Source organism: Exophiala aquamarina (assembly GCF_000709125.1).
Source record: "Exophiala aquamarina CBS 119918 chromosome Unknown aczIA-supercont1.1, whole genome shotgun sequence".
In the NCBI taxonomy this organism is placed as follows: domain Eukaryota; kingdom Fungi; phylum Ascomycota; class Eurotiomycetes; order Chaetothyriales; family Herpotrichiellaceae; genus Exophiala; species Exophiala aquamarina.
In genome coordinates, this window is record NW_013550587.1 from 5,021,000 (window position 1) to 5,035,719 (window position 14,720).

Here is a 14,720-nt window from a genome sequence, read left to right on the forward strand (position 1 = left end):
GGAGCCGGTTGATTTATCTTGTTAACACCCTAGGACTGGACCACGGTGCATACAGGATATTCCATCCATCAGTCTTGCTGATAGACAACAATACTGCACATGTGGCACTGAAAATTGCCTCGGTAAGGATCAAGTTGTGACGAATACTGGCTACCAAATGTCAAGCCTGTCTTTTGCGAGTGTAGTAGAATGGCATACAATTATTGTTCCTAGCCACAGAGGAGAACTAGCAGAACTCTCCTAGCCATCATCAATCACGAAGTCTCCCTTATATTAGGCAAATATTCCCTCTTGCCACCATGTCACCAAGGTAGAAGACGACATAGCCGCCGTTCAGGGGGCGAAAGCAAAATCCAGCAGATCGAGACGACAGACAGTATCATGATGCCAGTGCCACGCGATGTTTTCGAGAAACTCTACCTGAATTGCAAGCTTCCCAAGGATGGTCAGCTGGATCGCAATTTTTGCCACCCACACGCCTGTGGCGCTCATGAGCTTTTTGATCTCTGCTTTTCCTACCAGGTGTATTGCTGGAATGGAGAGGTGCTGGAGGGAATGGAGGAGCTATCTTGTAAGAACAGATATGTGCACCAGATATGCTCAACAGCCAAAGCAATTAACAGGGTTATTTCACCTTCCAGGCCGGCGTATATCTTCTTTGGTGGCGTTGTGCAAATTATTGCAGCAGTAGGGGAGTGGGTCATTGGCAACACCTTTTCTTGCACGGACTTCACTTATGGTAGGTTGTTGCGAGGCGTAACTAAAACTCGGAAATGCAATGATATGGCTTGCTTACCATGAATCAACATAGGTACATTCTGGCTCGTTCATGGTTGTACGATGATACCATGGTTTGGCGTCGGAGTCAATTGCTCTCCAATCGGTGACACTCTCGAAGGTCAAGCTACACCAGAGTTTTTGGCCACGACGGGTGAGTGACCAGCTCGTGGATGCTGTGAGAACACTAAGCTTCTGGAGGGACTGACAAGTATGTGACAACAGGGTTTTTCTTTGTCTTCTTGGGATTGGTATCCTTGATCTATTTGGTTGGCGCTCTACGCACAAATCTTTGCTTTGTGACTGGACTTATCATCCTGGTACTTGATGTCGGCTTTTTCACAGGGATATATTTCAATTTCGCGCTCGGACATGTCAGCGCTGCGGCACATTGCCAAAAGGTAAGCTATCGCTCTCCTCAGCCTGCGCCGATTGAGGATTCTATCTGATATTTGTCTCGGGCTGCTGGTGTACTTACCGTCATGATCGAGATTCCGCTGGCGTGGCTGTTCTTAGCCGAGATCCTTGAAGCCGTCGACTTTCCTTTTGCTATACTTGTGGGAGATCTGAGTCGAAGAGTCCCTGGCCACAGTCAAAGGCGCCGTCGTGGTAGGAATGAAAAGGAGGTGTAGATATCACGCAGCGGGCATGGAAGTGTGATGCACTTACGGAGTATAATGATAGCGAATGAAAACTAGGGAAGATTTGGATTTTCAAGGCATACGAGCCTCAAAGTCAACAAGAAGTTGCTTGATCCACCGAAAATCTAGAAAAAGGATAAGAACGAGGTAGAATGGGGCAGTGACCAAGGAGGTATATTAAGAACACGGAGTATGTGCCTCGAACTGTGCTTTATCCATTGCCATTTTTGTTCAGGAAATGGAGCGAGGCCGCTTGCTTACGTATAACGGAACCGAGGATCAGACTGGGGACTCGCCGTTTCATGCTTTGAGGTTCAGATCAGAGGAGCGGATCAGCCAAATGCGCCATCGTCAGAGGTCTTGGCTTGCATCAAAACCTTTCCTCTGGCATGTTGATCTAGGTTGTACGAATCACAGCAGAACAGACACTCAATTGCTTAAACAGCTCAGCCGGAAAAGTGGGCACCCCGCTGTATGTCACAAGTGCACTCGTGTACCACGATCAGGCTGGAGTCTTGCGCTGGGCATCACCCTGGCACCCTTGTTACTCAAACACGAAAGGAGAGGTCGAATAACTCTCTCAGATCCGTGATCAGGATGTTTCCCGAGATATTTCTGTGCCACCTGCAATTCCACATAAGAACACACCATCACTACTCATACGACATTGAATAGGTGGTGGCCAGCCTTGTCGATTTTCTGGCCGCTGTTTGCCCCGCCTTACATATCCGAAGTGACCGGTGCCGACGAATAAATGATTGGTATTCCGCCTTGTTATTCTCGGAAGCTTTTCAATTTTGCGCTACTCCGTAGTGTGGTTGCCTGAGGCTACTTCAGCCACCTGTTCGTACAATGAGCTCGTTGCTTCGGCCGTGTAACGAATTAACACAACCCCGTTTCAAAAATACGGCGATCTGACTTCGCTTAGTGCATGACAGGGTAGGCCACATGGTTCAGATCCAGGAGGGGTGGACGGTGATTAACACAGTCCAGACAGATACGAGCACAGGCCCCCCTTATCCGATCCAAAATTCACCTTTGGTCAAGTGCCGTGGTTTCAGTATGCTTCAAAAATTCGCTCCAAAGTCGATTCAACCAGAATGTCTCTAGGTCCAGGCTGCCTGGCACTGGGAGAAGACGAAGCTGCGCTGTCACGAAGTAGATTATGCGTACAACGGCTCCAACTAATTCGTCATGATCTCAACACAATTCCCGACATCAGGCTAGCTAAGTCAGAGCCTTCAACCTGCTCATGCCCAAAAAGCTTCCGTACATAAGCCATCCCCCACGCGACTCACATACCCACAGCAACCTGCTAACATGGTAGTTCATTGCGATTGGGGCGATTCTGATGCGAATATGCAGGCCAGGATGAAGCAGATGCCTGTGATTGTTCTGGATAACTTTGGCGTCCATTATCTGACCTTGATTCCATTCCCCTCTTGCGCCGCTGCTGAACACCCAGCCAAGCCAGCCATGCGGTGATGATGGCCACTACTCCTCCAGACACGCCCACTCCAATCGCAATCTTGTCAGATCTTGATAGGCCACCGGAGGCGGAATTAGTTGCATTTGTCGTAGCATTGTCCGTGACAGTATTATTGTTACCATTGGTCTGGGTGTTACCGTCTCCGTTGATGTTGTTGTTGTTCCCACTGTTATCTTGTCTCTTTTCTTTGTTGGCTTCTGCTGGGGCGGATATGCTCGTTGGCAGCGACCAGAATGACACAATGTCTTCGAGATTCCTCACATCAACTGCTTATGAGCGTTAGAGCGACAAGCACCTGCAATGAGTTTCTTCTAAAGTTATAGATTCACGACGGCATAGGGCAGCGTACCATTAACAAGGCTTACACTAGGCAAGCAGCGGCTCACTCCAAGAGCCGACCCAAGAGCAATTTGTCCAGCAATCAGAAAAGCAAGTAGCGACTTCATTATTTTGGACCTGTCTTCGAAGGACTAAGGATGGTTAGTCCGTACTTATAGGTTTTTCTTTCCTTGGTGGGTACCAACATAGTTAATGTGACATGGCTTGCCAACTGGATTTGGCACACTCATGTCAGCGCATTGCACCCCTCTGCTGGATGGCTGGTTTACGAGGCAGACACTGCAGGGCATACAGTAAAGGCGTCTGTTACCTGTGCGATACGAACAGCCTCTCCTTTGTGTCAAATCACTCCGTGACCAGTGGATCATGCAGAGATTCTCGTAAGCTTCGCGTGTGATTGTGGATGGAGACTGGAGTTAATTCGAATTTAGCTCTAAGCAGTGAAGAACCAGCCACAGTCCTTGGATTCAAGGATTGTACCTATCCACGTTCTACATGCTCAGCCTTCGACAACACCGGGCCAGAAATAGACTGGTAGCTTGCCAGGGCCCGTAACCTCCCAGCCGGAATCCGTTGAGGTCGACTTAAGTTCTGTGTTCCCCTACTTAAACAAGTCTTTGCAGTCCTCTTCCGATGAGGATGCAGGGAAATACTTGACTCCAAGCATGAATTCTGTGTCCAACATGTTAAGAATCTCGTTACTTCTGCAACTGCTCCCTGCACCGTACGTTTTGGCAGCATGTGGATTGCTCTTTCCAACCAGTACCTTCCCAAGGGAGGGCCATACCCATACTGGTATTCCAACAAGGCCGACGGCGAAAGCAACTTTGGAGAGCCAGCCGAGGGACCTTCTGAGAAGACAAAATGAGATTGCGCTTCAAACCTGTGGATTCTACCAAGGTAAATCTTGTCTACCTCTAAAGCTTCAATCAAGGGATCCTCGGCCTAACCATGAACAGGCCAACCTTTGAACTGCGCCGTTGGTTATGTCTGCGCGACAGCTAATGCAGGCAACGCTGCCGGCTGCTGCCCAGCAAATAACCTGGCGTATTGTACACTGTATACAAGCTGTGTCAATTACCAAGACATGGCCATGTGTGGCGAGAATTGCTTATACCCTCAAGTGGGTATTTGGTGAGCCGCAATTCTTCCTACAGCAGCCTGGTTAAAGGGAAATCAAACTGATAGATAGATCAGCACAGATGCATATATGCCCTATTGTTTCTCAAGGATATGGAATTACCAGACTCAATATACAGAATTGGGATGCAACACTGTCCCGGGCTCTATTACCATTGATCCAAATCCTGCCTTGGAGACAGGTCGCAGGTCCCTTCCGGCAGAATCGGAGGCTGCAACCGTCTCCCTTCCCTCCAATCAACCGACAGTAACCGGGAGTGGCCAGGGAAATGGTAACGGGAATGGCATCAGTGGTAATGAAAATACTCAAATGAACGGCGATGGCAATACTATCATCAATTATAATGAAGGTGGTGCATCGATTTTAGGTGACCGCCTTGCACATGATCTTCCTCTGTTCTTGGCCAGTCTTGCATTCAGCCTGTTACTAGCTTTGTGGGAGATAACCTAAAGGAGCGAGTTGTCGACGAGTACTAAATATTTCTGGTCTTGCACCCCGAGGGTATATCGGGATACGCCTTACCACCGTTCTTCGCGGAACTCTACTACTATTCTTGTTGGCAACCTAGGCGAGTCAATGAGGATGATGATTGAGATTTCCTGTCCCTTTCCACTCGATGGTCTCTGTTCTAGTTTTTATATAAATTACCTAGGCAGTTAATCTCCAGGAGCCCCTTTTCCAATCATCTCAAAGTATTCCAAATGCTTATATAATAGCGCTCTGATCGACCGGTGAAGAGGGCATTTTAACCAGCGCCGCAGAGTATTTAATATATAGATATAATTTTTCATGTCTTTTCTTTTCTAATATCGCGTTAGCCTCGGCGTACTGTCAGCCATAGGTCCGTCAGCCCTTGAGGATCGCTCAAAAAGACTAGAACCACGCACGAAAGTATGAGGATATCTCGGACCTATTAGATATATGCTTGTCAGGAGGCCTGAGGCATTCCTGACACATAGACTGGAAAGGGACGGAAATCTCAATTGTCATCCTGTTGACTCGCCTAAGTTGCCAAGTTTGTATCTAACGGTAGTCGAGAACGCGGGAACGCGAGAACGCGAAACCTGGATGCCGTTCTTGGCGCGTTTACATTACCCAAGGTACTCTTCGCCAGCCCAGTTCTACAGTATCCCGTATCAATACCGCCAGTACGGAGTGCCCAGGCCACCACTAGATGCGGAATGTGTCTGGGACTTGAAAATGCCAATTGAGGCTTTACCAGAGAGCACAAGTCGAGCTATCGGATCCACCCTCGTACTCAATGATGCAAAGTCGGTTGTTAAAGAGCTCGTTGACAACGCCCTCGATGCCCGTGCCACCACAATCAACGTTGAAATCTCCCAGAACACCTTAGATGTTATACAGGTCAAGGACAACGGCACTGGAATCGGCGTTGAAGATAGACAGCTGCTTTGCAAGAGAGGCTGCACGTCAAAGATCCGATCACTTGAAGACCTCAGTCGTCTAGGGGGCTCGTTTCTTGGATTTCGTGGAGAAGCGCTTGCGAGTATTACCGAACTAAGCAATGTTGTAAGCGTCACTACTCGAGTTGATGGCGAGATTGTCGGCACTTCCCTCGCGTTTGGGTCTTCTGGAATGCTCAGGTAGGTTGGGTAAATGCTTTCCTGCTAGGGTTATACTGGTCATGACTCAATCAATCAGTTCTTCGTCAGCTTCCCACCCAGTCGGAACAACCTTCCGTGTGCAGAACTTCCTCCACAATATACCTGTAAGAAAGCAGACTGCTCTGAAGAATTCCACAAAGACGTTGCAATTCATCAAAGCACTCCTTTTCTCCTTTGCATTCGCCCGGCCCAACGTTCGATTCTCTTTCAAAGTCCTGAAGGCAAAGAATGATAAAGGTAATTGGACATACGCTCCTAGCCAGAAGGATACGTTGACGGAAGTGGCATCGAAAATTGTTGGGCAAGAAATCGCTCTGGAAACCGTCTGTCATTCAGCCTCCTCAGATGATGCTGATACTGGGAATGCTGAAAGCTGGACAGTTGAGGCTCTTCTTGCCTCACGTAGTACAGGTAAGGCACCCCTCTTGTTCCATCGCGTATGTTAATTCTATCAGACTCGTCGAAAATACGCAACGCGACTCAGTATATTTCAATAGATGGTCGACCAGTGACTTCAGACCGCGGCACCGTGAAGGAGATCGTCAAGCTTTATAAACGATATCTACAAGCTGCACATGGCTCTTCGGAAAGCTCGTCAATACCACGGCCCTTCCTGTGCTTGCAGATCAAATGTCCTCCTGAGAGTTACGATGTCAACGTGGAACCGGCGAAAGATGAAGTTCTCTTCTTTCGTCCAACCAACCTGCTGTCCCTAGTGGAGAATCTCTTCAAAATGGCCTATCCAATTTGCGAAGAGAATAAACGACTTGACCAACCCATCATAGAAGTTTCGCAAGGAGACTCTCCCTCAAATATGTTCGATTACAGTGCATTTCCAACGGATGATCATACAAAGGTCGCATCAAAGAAGAGTCTGGTATCTGGCCTGCCCCTCTTACCACAAGAAAAAGGCGTTTCGCTGTCAAGTATTGCTATTTCCAACCCATTCACAATAGCAGCAATGACTACCAGGGTCCTACCAAAGAAGATGGGCTTCACTGAAGCATTCTCCACTACATCTTTTGGCGAGAAATCGAAATCCCCACCAAGTGGAGAGAATTTTGCGAAGCCAGGAACTGGGACACGAGCCCACCGAACTTCTCTTGACCAAATGACTTCACTGCCATCACCAAATGCCTCTTCCGATGATGCAGTTCCCCACCAGAACCCGGGTCCACCCCTACGATGTCGTCCGAAGGTGCCAACGAGGCAAAACGCTGGCCCGGGTGATGCCGCCGAATACTTTGGCAACACAAATGACCAGAGATCTCCGGAGAATAGCACACTTCTACAAGCTTGGCTGACACCGGTGACGGGGGAGCGTCGACCTAGTAGATCAGAAAGAGAACCTCAGATAACACCATCGCGTCCCGGAGGATTTGGTGAAACTGACGATCAAGAGATACAACTTCTACCCAACATGGACAATCTCTGTCGCACCTCTGCAAACTCAACTTCTAACCTGAAGTGCGGTCCCGGGCAGAAGACATTTCGATCGCCTCTGAAACGCCCATCTAATGGACGGAAGCCTACTGGCACGATGATGGCGTTGCTTTCGACGCCTGCAGATCAGTCCGAAAATGTCGCATCTACAGCTGCATCTGATTCCACCCATCCGTTGAATGACTCGCGGAATCCTGGAATAGCTTTGAACGCAACATACCTTGCAAGACTTGAAACCCCTCAGCAGACGCTTCGAAAGCAATCAACGAGTGACGAATCACCTGGGGGCAGTGAGTTGGCAGATATCATGGACTTCGAGTACAGGAAGAAGGCTGTCATTGCTCAGCAACGGCGGTCAGGGGCCAAATTCCCGTCAAGATCGATTAATGACGTTCTGAAATCTCGTGCAGCCGAAAACAACCTCATGACAGTCCGCCAATCAGATGCATTTGTTACGTCGAATGGAGACAAGGCTACGAGCGTCCTCGACGAAGCAGATTTCGCTGCCAGATTCGGTGATGTTGACACAACTCCACGTAAGCAAAATAAGTCCAACCCACACCACAACCGCTACTTGGCAGCGATCAAAGATCTATCGCACTCTCATCCCAAATATTCCAATGTTTCACCGGACGGCTCGTCGCCTGCTCCTACCAATGATGGGGCTGCGTTTATCAGCGCTCAAGAAATGGTGTCGACTCCCTCTCTTCCGGAGGATGACCCGCGTGCCTATTTTATGCGACAACGGCAAAGAAAGGGAAAGTTCACACTCTATCGAACTCGGTCCTCAAAACTTCCGCTCGAGACCATCCCCGCCGAAGAGATGACGCTACATCTAGTGCAGACTGTCGATGGATTCCGCAAGCCCCACAATATCCCAATGCTAGTGGAACATCTTTCACAGCACGACCGATATATCATTGACGGAACGATCGCTTGTGCCAAGCTTGACGCGGGCTCATCGATGTCCGCAGTTCGGCGAGAGACAATCCTCCAGCTGATGAAGAAGACCTATCGAGGCCCAGAAGGCGAGGATCTAGGGTTCGGGGTTCTCAATCACAGTCTTGATGTCAATGTTCTGACCAACCATGGCTGAGAAGCTATTTGTTTCCTCTTTCTGTTCCTTTTCAAAGCAGTCTGTTTTCATTTTCCGGCGTTCCAGAATGGGTGGTCAGGCACGGATATGATGTTATGCTTTTGACGCAAGTTATGTGAGATGTTGCCAATGGGGCTCACTCGATTTGCCGGGTGGAATTGTACCAGATGTTTTGATCTTAGATTGGCGTTTCAAGCCGGGGGAAGCGGAGACCTGACCATGTGACATAAGCCTTTGAGTGCTACGTACTATTTTAGTTACATCTCTAGAAACTGGCATCAAAGATGCTATCCAGTCGAGAGAAGGACAAGATAATCCAGAATCCTTCAACGATCCCGCCTGCCCCCAGTCAGTGCTGGTCGAGTAAAAGAGTAGCCCTCCTAGCCGACCCGCCCCTGCCTACCCTCCTCCCTCTCACTACCACGGCGCTCAACTCCCCCCCTCTCCGCTCGCCTTCTTCGCATCCCTAACAAGGCCCTCCAATACCGACACGGCCTCTTCCTCCTTCCCCACCGGCACGAACAGGTGATCATGAAAATAGCCACTGACGGGGTTACAACTGATTCCGCTATCCGCAAGGGCCCGAGTCAGCACGGCTAGAAACCCCACCGCTTCGAGGCTGGAGTGCACCGCACACGTGATCATGCGGCATGGATACTGGGATGTGATTTGGTGGTGTTGGTGCAGTGAGGCGATGTCCTGCGGCGCGATGAGGGTGAGGCCTTCGGCCTCGCGGAAGGTGAGGATCGCGGTGTCCAGCAGCGCTTTGGGGATGGAGGAGGCCTGAGCAGTGGCGGGGATGGTGAGGAAGACGTATGTTGTCGGGCAGAGGGCGAGGTTCAACGTAGCCAGGAGTGCTGTTAGTGAGGTCTCCCCGATCGCTGGTGGTGTCATGATGGGATGGAAGGGTTGGTTGGTTGGGCGGCAGGAGGTTGATTTAGGGTAGAGTATATTAATAGGTTGGAGCTCTAGGCTATGTATATTGCTGTAGGTTGGTGTGAGTTACAATGTTGGCGTAGGCTCGTAGTGATAGTCTACCCTACCTATGTTGTTGTCCTCTGTAGGTTGGGATAGGTTTGTCTAAGTCACTGTAGTTGGTGGTGTGCCCCGTTTCGGTGGTTGGGCTGTTGTGAGTCAATGGTGAGTTAGCAAGTGTTGTTCCGACGGGAATATCTTAACTATAGATTCCCTATGCGACTGGGACCATTAAATTAGGATCGGATATTGTTAAGACCTACGACGTCGAAGGGCGTTGAAGGGAGCATTCTTGTTACGTAAGCTAATCAAGAGAATATGTACCCCCCGTGAACTAGCTAGGTATGCATAGATACACCCGTGGGAAGACATATCAGGCCTAACAGAGAAACATATCAACTGCTATGCACCTAACTCCCTTCAAAACAATTAAAGGACTGCTGTGCTATCGAATAATTGCCGTCCAACTGAGCGCGAGGAGATGGCTTCTCTTTGAATTAACTCTGTAATCACTAGGGATTGAATACAATTTCCCAACACCAGAGAATCGCCTTGAATTCATAACCCAACGCCCATCGACATCAACATCAACATCGACACAGTCTCGTCGCCTGACTTTGCGCCCTATGGCGGATGCAAGCCCCTCGACATTGCACGCAGAATTCCCGCCTAGGTTGTCCCCTCTCGTAGACTTCTTGCATAGCTCATGATCTCTCGATTACTCAACACCTTCTGCTCATTACCATTCACAGCCAGGCCGACGACAGCGAGACTAAGATCGCGGATGGAAATGGAAAGAGAGTCGCCCATGATGCACCGCAGGATAGTTCCGGTCGTAGTCTTCGGCGCGACACCCGCCGGCTTAACGAGATAGACGGCATACTCGGCCGGGGAAGCATCTTCAGCGGTTTCCAGGACTTTCGCCTCCATCAAACCCCTCACGCGACGACCATTGGCGAAGAACCACAAAGCCCGCGCCTGCTGGCCATCCTTCGGAGGCGGCTCAGTGAGCGCACCACTCAGCTGCACGAAGCGAAAGGGCTTGGACCCGATGGGCCGTGTCTTGATGATTTTAATGAAGGCGAGAGGGAACTCAATGTCAACCCGCTCATCCCCGGTCATGGTGCCCAGGCACCAAATCGCGGCGTCGGCGGTCCTCAGCTCGCTGATAGTCGCTTCGTCATAGGCAGTGAAGTCCTTCACGATGATGACCTTGGCCTTGGCGTTGTCGGCTATGCTGCCAGGGTCTCGGCGAGTGAGGACAATGACTGAAGTGATGGACGGGTGGTCAAGGCATTCTCTCAGAACTTCGCCACCTATGTACCCCGTACTGCCGGATAGAACCACTTTCATGTTGGAAGGGCCGGTAGAGACGGAGCAGAACAAGCTTCTTGTAGTCGATGATGTGGATGTCCCGCAAAAGAGTTGAAAAGCAATAACGGGGACCCTCAAGAAAAACACTGACCTTCAAGTTGTTGGCTACTTCAGAAAGGCGTGCTCCAATGCTTCATATATCAGTTGCCAAGCCTGCCAGGCTGCCCTCTTGTTACGTTTTCGTCCTGCCCCGTACGGAGGTGTGCATCAAAAGTTGTGTAAGAGGCTTTTTAAAATACCGGGCTATCGTGATATTTTACTATATAATCTAGTCTGACAGATTATTTATTCTAGGCTAGTTAGGCCTTGTTAGGGAATAGAATACCTAATCCCCCCTAAGATATCCCCCTAACTTAAGCTAACTTTGAGTACTATTAGACATCTATTAGGGCCGAAGAGAATCTCTAGGGAGTGTTGCTGTAGAAACGCAATTAAAATTAAACATGTCTTTCAAAATTATGACAGTGTCATTAGAAAGCCATGTCATTCTGTACTAGCGCGTGCACACCTTTTGATGCACACCTCCGTACTAATTCTGGAAGAGGCCCTCAAACGCAAAATCGCAGTTGAAGAATACCGGGTACAGCGATCAGCGAAAGGCTGGTTCGACCCAACCAAGGGACAGCCAACATGGTCGACATTGGCTTCAGTGGCAGGTTCTTCGTCCGCCTCGGACGAAGGAGAGTTATCCGCCTCACGTGGCAGGCCTAAGTGCTTAAAAGGTCGCCAACGAGCGCTTCAATTTCTTAGTTGATTTGAATACGCGGATCAGCTGTGCTCTGTATGGTGCTAGGACTCTATACTTGGCCACTATCCGAATCTTGGGAGGACCGGCCCAGGCGACGTAACACAAATCTTGGTATCCCAGATTTTCCAACGGTGGCTGGGTTGTCATACCAGCCTGCCCCTCTGAATTACTCGTAGGTCCAGGAATATGCCAGGTCAAAATCTAGCCGTCCTTAACAGCGCAGGATCTGTTTCCAACGCGCCACCTAAAATGCCGCAAAAGATATCAACAACCACTCATTCCGTGGGGCTGCTAGTCCCTTGGGAGGATGGGAGTAGGCATATTTTCCGTACCACATCGGGTAAAGTTAGGGTATGGAATGATGCAAGCTTCCGGAAATCGTTTGTTGGTTCCATGTGTGAGTGTCAACAGATATTTCGTATCCGATGCACGCATCCCAGATTATGCCAGGTCTCTCATTCAGCTTGAACATGGAGTCGGGGAAGAAGCCACCTTCAGAGGAAGCTCTTTATTCTTTTTCACTATGATTCGTTCAAAATTAAGAATGGAATCTAAAATTTTGTTTCGTCGACTAGAAATGTGTCCCACATCATTCAGGAAGATGAAAGAGTATTAACTTCCTCCCTGCCAAAAGAAAAATCGAGCTTCGTTCATGTGCATCAATATTTGCAAGACAGGCCTTCGAATGCATCGCCAAACCCAACACACTTAGATGTTGTGCGGAAACTGTTCGACCACCATCTCATCCTCCTTTGGACGGTGATAAATGTTGGCAACATCTTCACCGTCCCATTTGGCTCGGTATTCAGCCTGAACTTGTCGGCGGCTGGGTGCGGATATGACGTAGTCTTTGATGGGGTGGACGGGGAAGAGCCGGTGCAACGCCACGAAGAAGAGTGCTGAGATGGCAGTCCCTACCAAGAAGCTGATGTAGTATAGACGGGTCCAGCCAATGGGGACTGTAATGCTCGTGTTAACAGCGGCAACAAAACCTGGCATCGAGGGCCAGACGCCTAAAGCCCACTAGATGAAGAGTCTGTCAGCAATGAACAATTGCAGGAATTGGTTGAGTGGATTCCAAAGAGTGAAAACCTACCGCTACCGGTGCACGCCAGTTGATCCCAAAGGTATACCAGTAAATGCTATTTTTGTCCCCGTAGAAGAGGTCGTCCACTTTGATCTTTTGTTTATTGACGATATAATACGAGGAGACCATCAACCCAATCATGGGGCCCAGGAACACTGAATAGCTTGACAATACACTGAGAAATGTCGAGGCGGTCGCCAACAGCTGCCAGGGGTTGACCACCACTGACAATGCTGCAGTGATGTATGCGCCTCTTCGAATATTGATGAAAGTTGGAAATGTCGCCGCCAAATCAAAGCCGCCGGATAAAGCATTTCCAGGAATATTGATACCCCATTGAGAGATGACCATAGCCACCCCGGCGAAAAATCCAGCGGCACGTGAGCGAGAACCGCCTGCATGCATCATTGCGATCATCAAGTCCGGCAAACTCCAGATTGGAGCACCATAGCGTCGCTGGGTAGCTGCAGTAACGAGAATTCCGATAACCGAACTGATGATGGAATACGGGGCAGCAGCAGCAATCTGGCCGTACCACGCGTTTCGAGGGCGTTGTGCGAATCGAGCATAGTCTGCTTGGTTCAAGATACCCGCCGAAATGCCACCGATAGCACTGATGATTGCATAGCAAATGGTCCAGCCTTTGGAAACATCCTGGAGAGCTGGCGTACTGGAGATAATCTCACCGAATCCTTCCATGGTTGCAAGAGCCCAGACAAGGACAACGAAGAAGTAAACAAATATACTGGCGACTCCAAATGTCAGGAGTGGTTTCAGCTTGTGAGGGCGGATCCAGATCAAGGGAAGTGACAGGACGCAAAAAATGACGTAAGTCATAAAGGTCGCTGTCGTCAAGCCGGTGGCATGGATATGGTTAGGGATGCGTTCCTCTAGATTTGGCCATATGGCCTCAAGGCAGACATAGACGCATCGACCTCCGATCCAGGATTGCACCGCGTACCATACTAATGACAGGAGGATTCTGTTGTAGATGACAAAGGAGCTTCCGTAAAGACCCCAGACGTAACGGTTGACGACAGGGAATCCAATGTGATAGTATGAGCCCGGCATACTATTAAAGACGATAAAGATTGTAGATATTATCGCGCCCACGATGATCGAAATTATTGCTTGCCACCAAGTCAGGCCCAGCGCGATCATGGAGCTGCCAACCATATATGTCGAGATGTTGGTGTTCGTTAAGACCCCTTTGCCCAGGTCAGTATAAAAGTACTTTGTGAGAGCCTAGAATTGCCTACACAGATTATGGAATGTCCAGAAATTCCAGGTTCTGCGTTCCTTCTCAATCGGTTTGATGTCGTTGTTGATCCATCGGTCGGGAGCGACGCCGCCCTCGTGGGGAACTTCGAGTTTTTTTATCAAAGCTCTCAGCGACATTTTGATCACGGGCTGATGATTGCGAGCGACAATGTGAGCGAAGAAGTTGAAGATTGATTGATGGACTGATGATGGGCGATCAGAGATAAGAGGTTTTCTGTTTGGACAGCCACCCCTACCACTTCCTTTGCTGGTTGATTGTCCCGAGTCCTCCTTACCAACCAAGGCTGGTCTCCCTGACTCGTTGACATGGGGAAAAGCTGTTCGGGGCTGTTGGCTAAGCCGAAAAGGCGACAAGGGCCGGAAGGGAATGGCCTTTAGTTCATCTGGATGCGACCTTCCGGGCTTCACTAACGCAACCCACGCTTGAGAATCCACCTTTAGGTTCTCTCGGCGACGGAAGTGCCCAGTAGGTGACCTTCCAGAGCGTTCGTCTCGTGCTGGCGATCAACTTCACGGGACAGCAGCCTTAGACTTGCTGCTCTGCGGGCTTGTTATAAGTAAGCAATACATAATCAAGAACCTTATGCTTCCTTGGTGCCGGCCGCCAAAAGAACAGCGTCCTCAAGTCCAGCTTTTCTTTGCTTCAATGTCGACCGTTGCTTTCCAGGCCGATCAATTACCAGGGGGCCATTCGGTTGAAAAAG

The 14,720-nt window shown here is 49.4% G+C and overlaps 5 protein-coding genes across 5 annotated transcripts; 2 read left to right on the forward strand and 3 right to left on the reverse strand.

The window, feature by feature from the left end:
* Positions 1 to 463: 463 nt before the first annotated feature.
* On the forward strand, positions 464 to 1,400 carry A1O9_01758 (uncharacterized protein; the record flags this gene model as incomplete). Its single annotated transcript, XM_013410916.1, has 5 exons — positions 464 to 571; positions 642 to 739; positions 812 to 931; positions 1,003 to 1,178; positions 1,269 to 1,400. Coding segments are annotated over exons 3-5 (399 nt in total), but the record flags the coding sequence as incomplete, so codon positions are not given.
* Positions 1,401 to 5,587: 4,187 nt separating this feature from the next.
* A1O9_01759 (uncharacterized protein) lies at positions 5,588 to 8,551 on the forward strand (the record flags this gene model as incomplete). Its single annotated transcript, XM_013410917.1, has 3 exons — positions 5,588 to 5,991; positions 6,050 to 6,423; positions 6,468 to 8,551. 3 exons carry the CDS (start codon positions 5,588 to 5,590, stop codon positions 8,549 to 8,551), a joined length of 2,862 nt encoding a protein of 953 aa, XP_013266371.1.
* A 429-nt stretch (positions 8,552 to 8,980) lies between these two features.
* On the reverse strand, positions 8,981 to 9,445 carry A1O9_01760 (uncharacterized protein; the record flags this gene model as incomplete). Its single annotated transcript, XM_013410918.1, has 1 exon — positions 8,981 to 9,445. One exon carries the CDS (start codon positions 9,443 to 9,445, stop codon positions 8,981 to 8,983), a length of 465 nt encoding a protein of 154 aa, XP_013266372.1.
* Positions 9,446 to 10,195: 750 nt separating this feature from the next.
* A1O9_01761 (uncharacterized protein) lies at positions 10,196 to 10,879 on the reverse strand (the record flags this gene model as incomplete). The annotated part of the gene is made up of 1 exon (XM_013410919.1): positions 10,196 to 10,879. The coding sequence occupies one exon, from the start codon at positions 10,877 to 10,879 to the stop codon at positions 10,196 to 10,198; it is 684 nt and encodes a 227-aa protein (XP_013266373.1).
* Positions 10,880 to 12,356: 1,477 nt separating this feature from the next.
* A1O9_01762 (uncharacterized protein) lies at positions 12,357 to 14,133 on the reverse strand (the record flags this gene model as incomplete). The annotated part of the gene is made up of 3 exons (XM_013410920.1): positions 12,357 to 12,671; positions 12,745 to 13,943; positions 13,995 to 14,133. The coding sequence occupies 3 exons, from the start codon at positions 14,131 to 14,133 to the stop codon at positions 12,357 to 12,359; spliced, it is 1,653 nt and encodes a 550-aa protein (XP_013266374.1).
* Between the last annotated feature and the right edge of the window lie 587 nt (positions 14,134 to 14,720).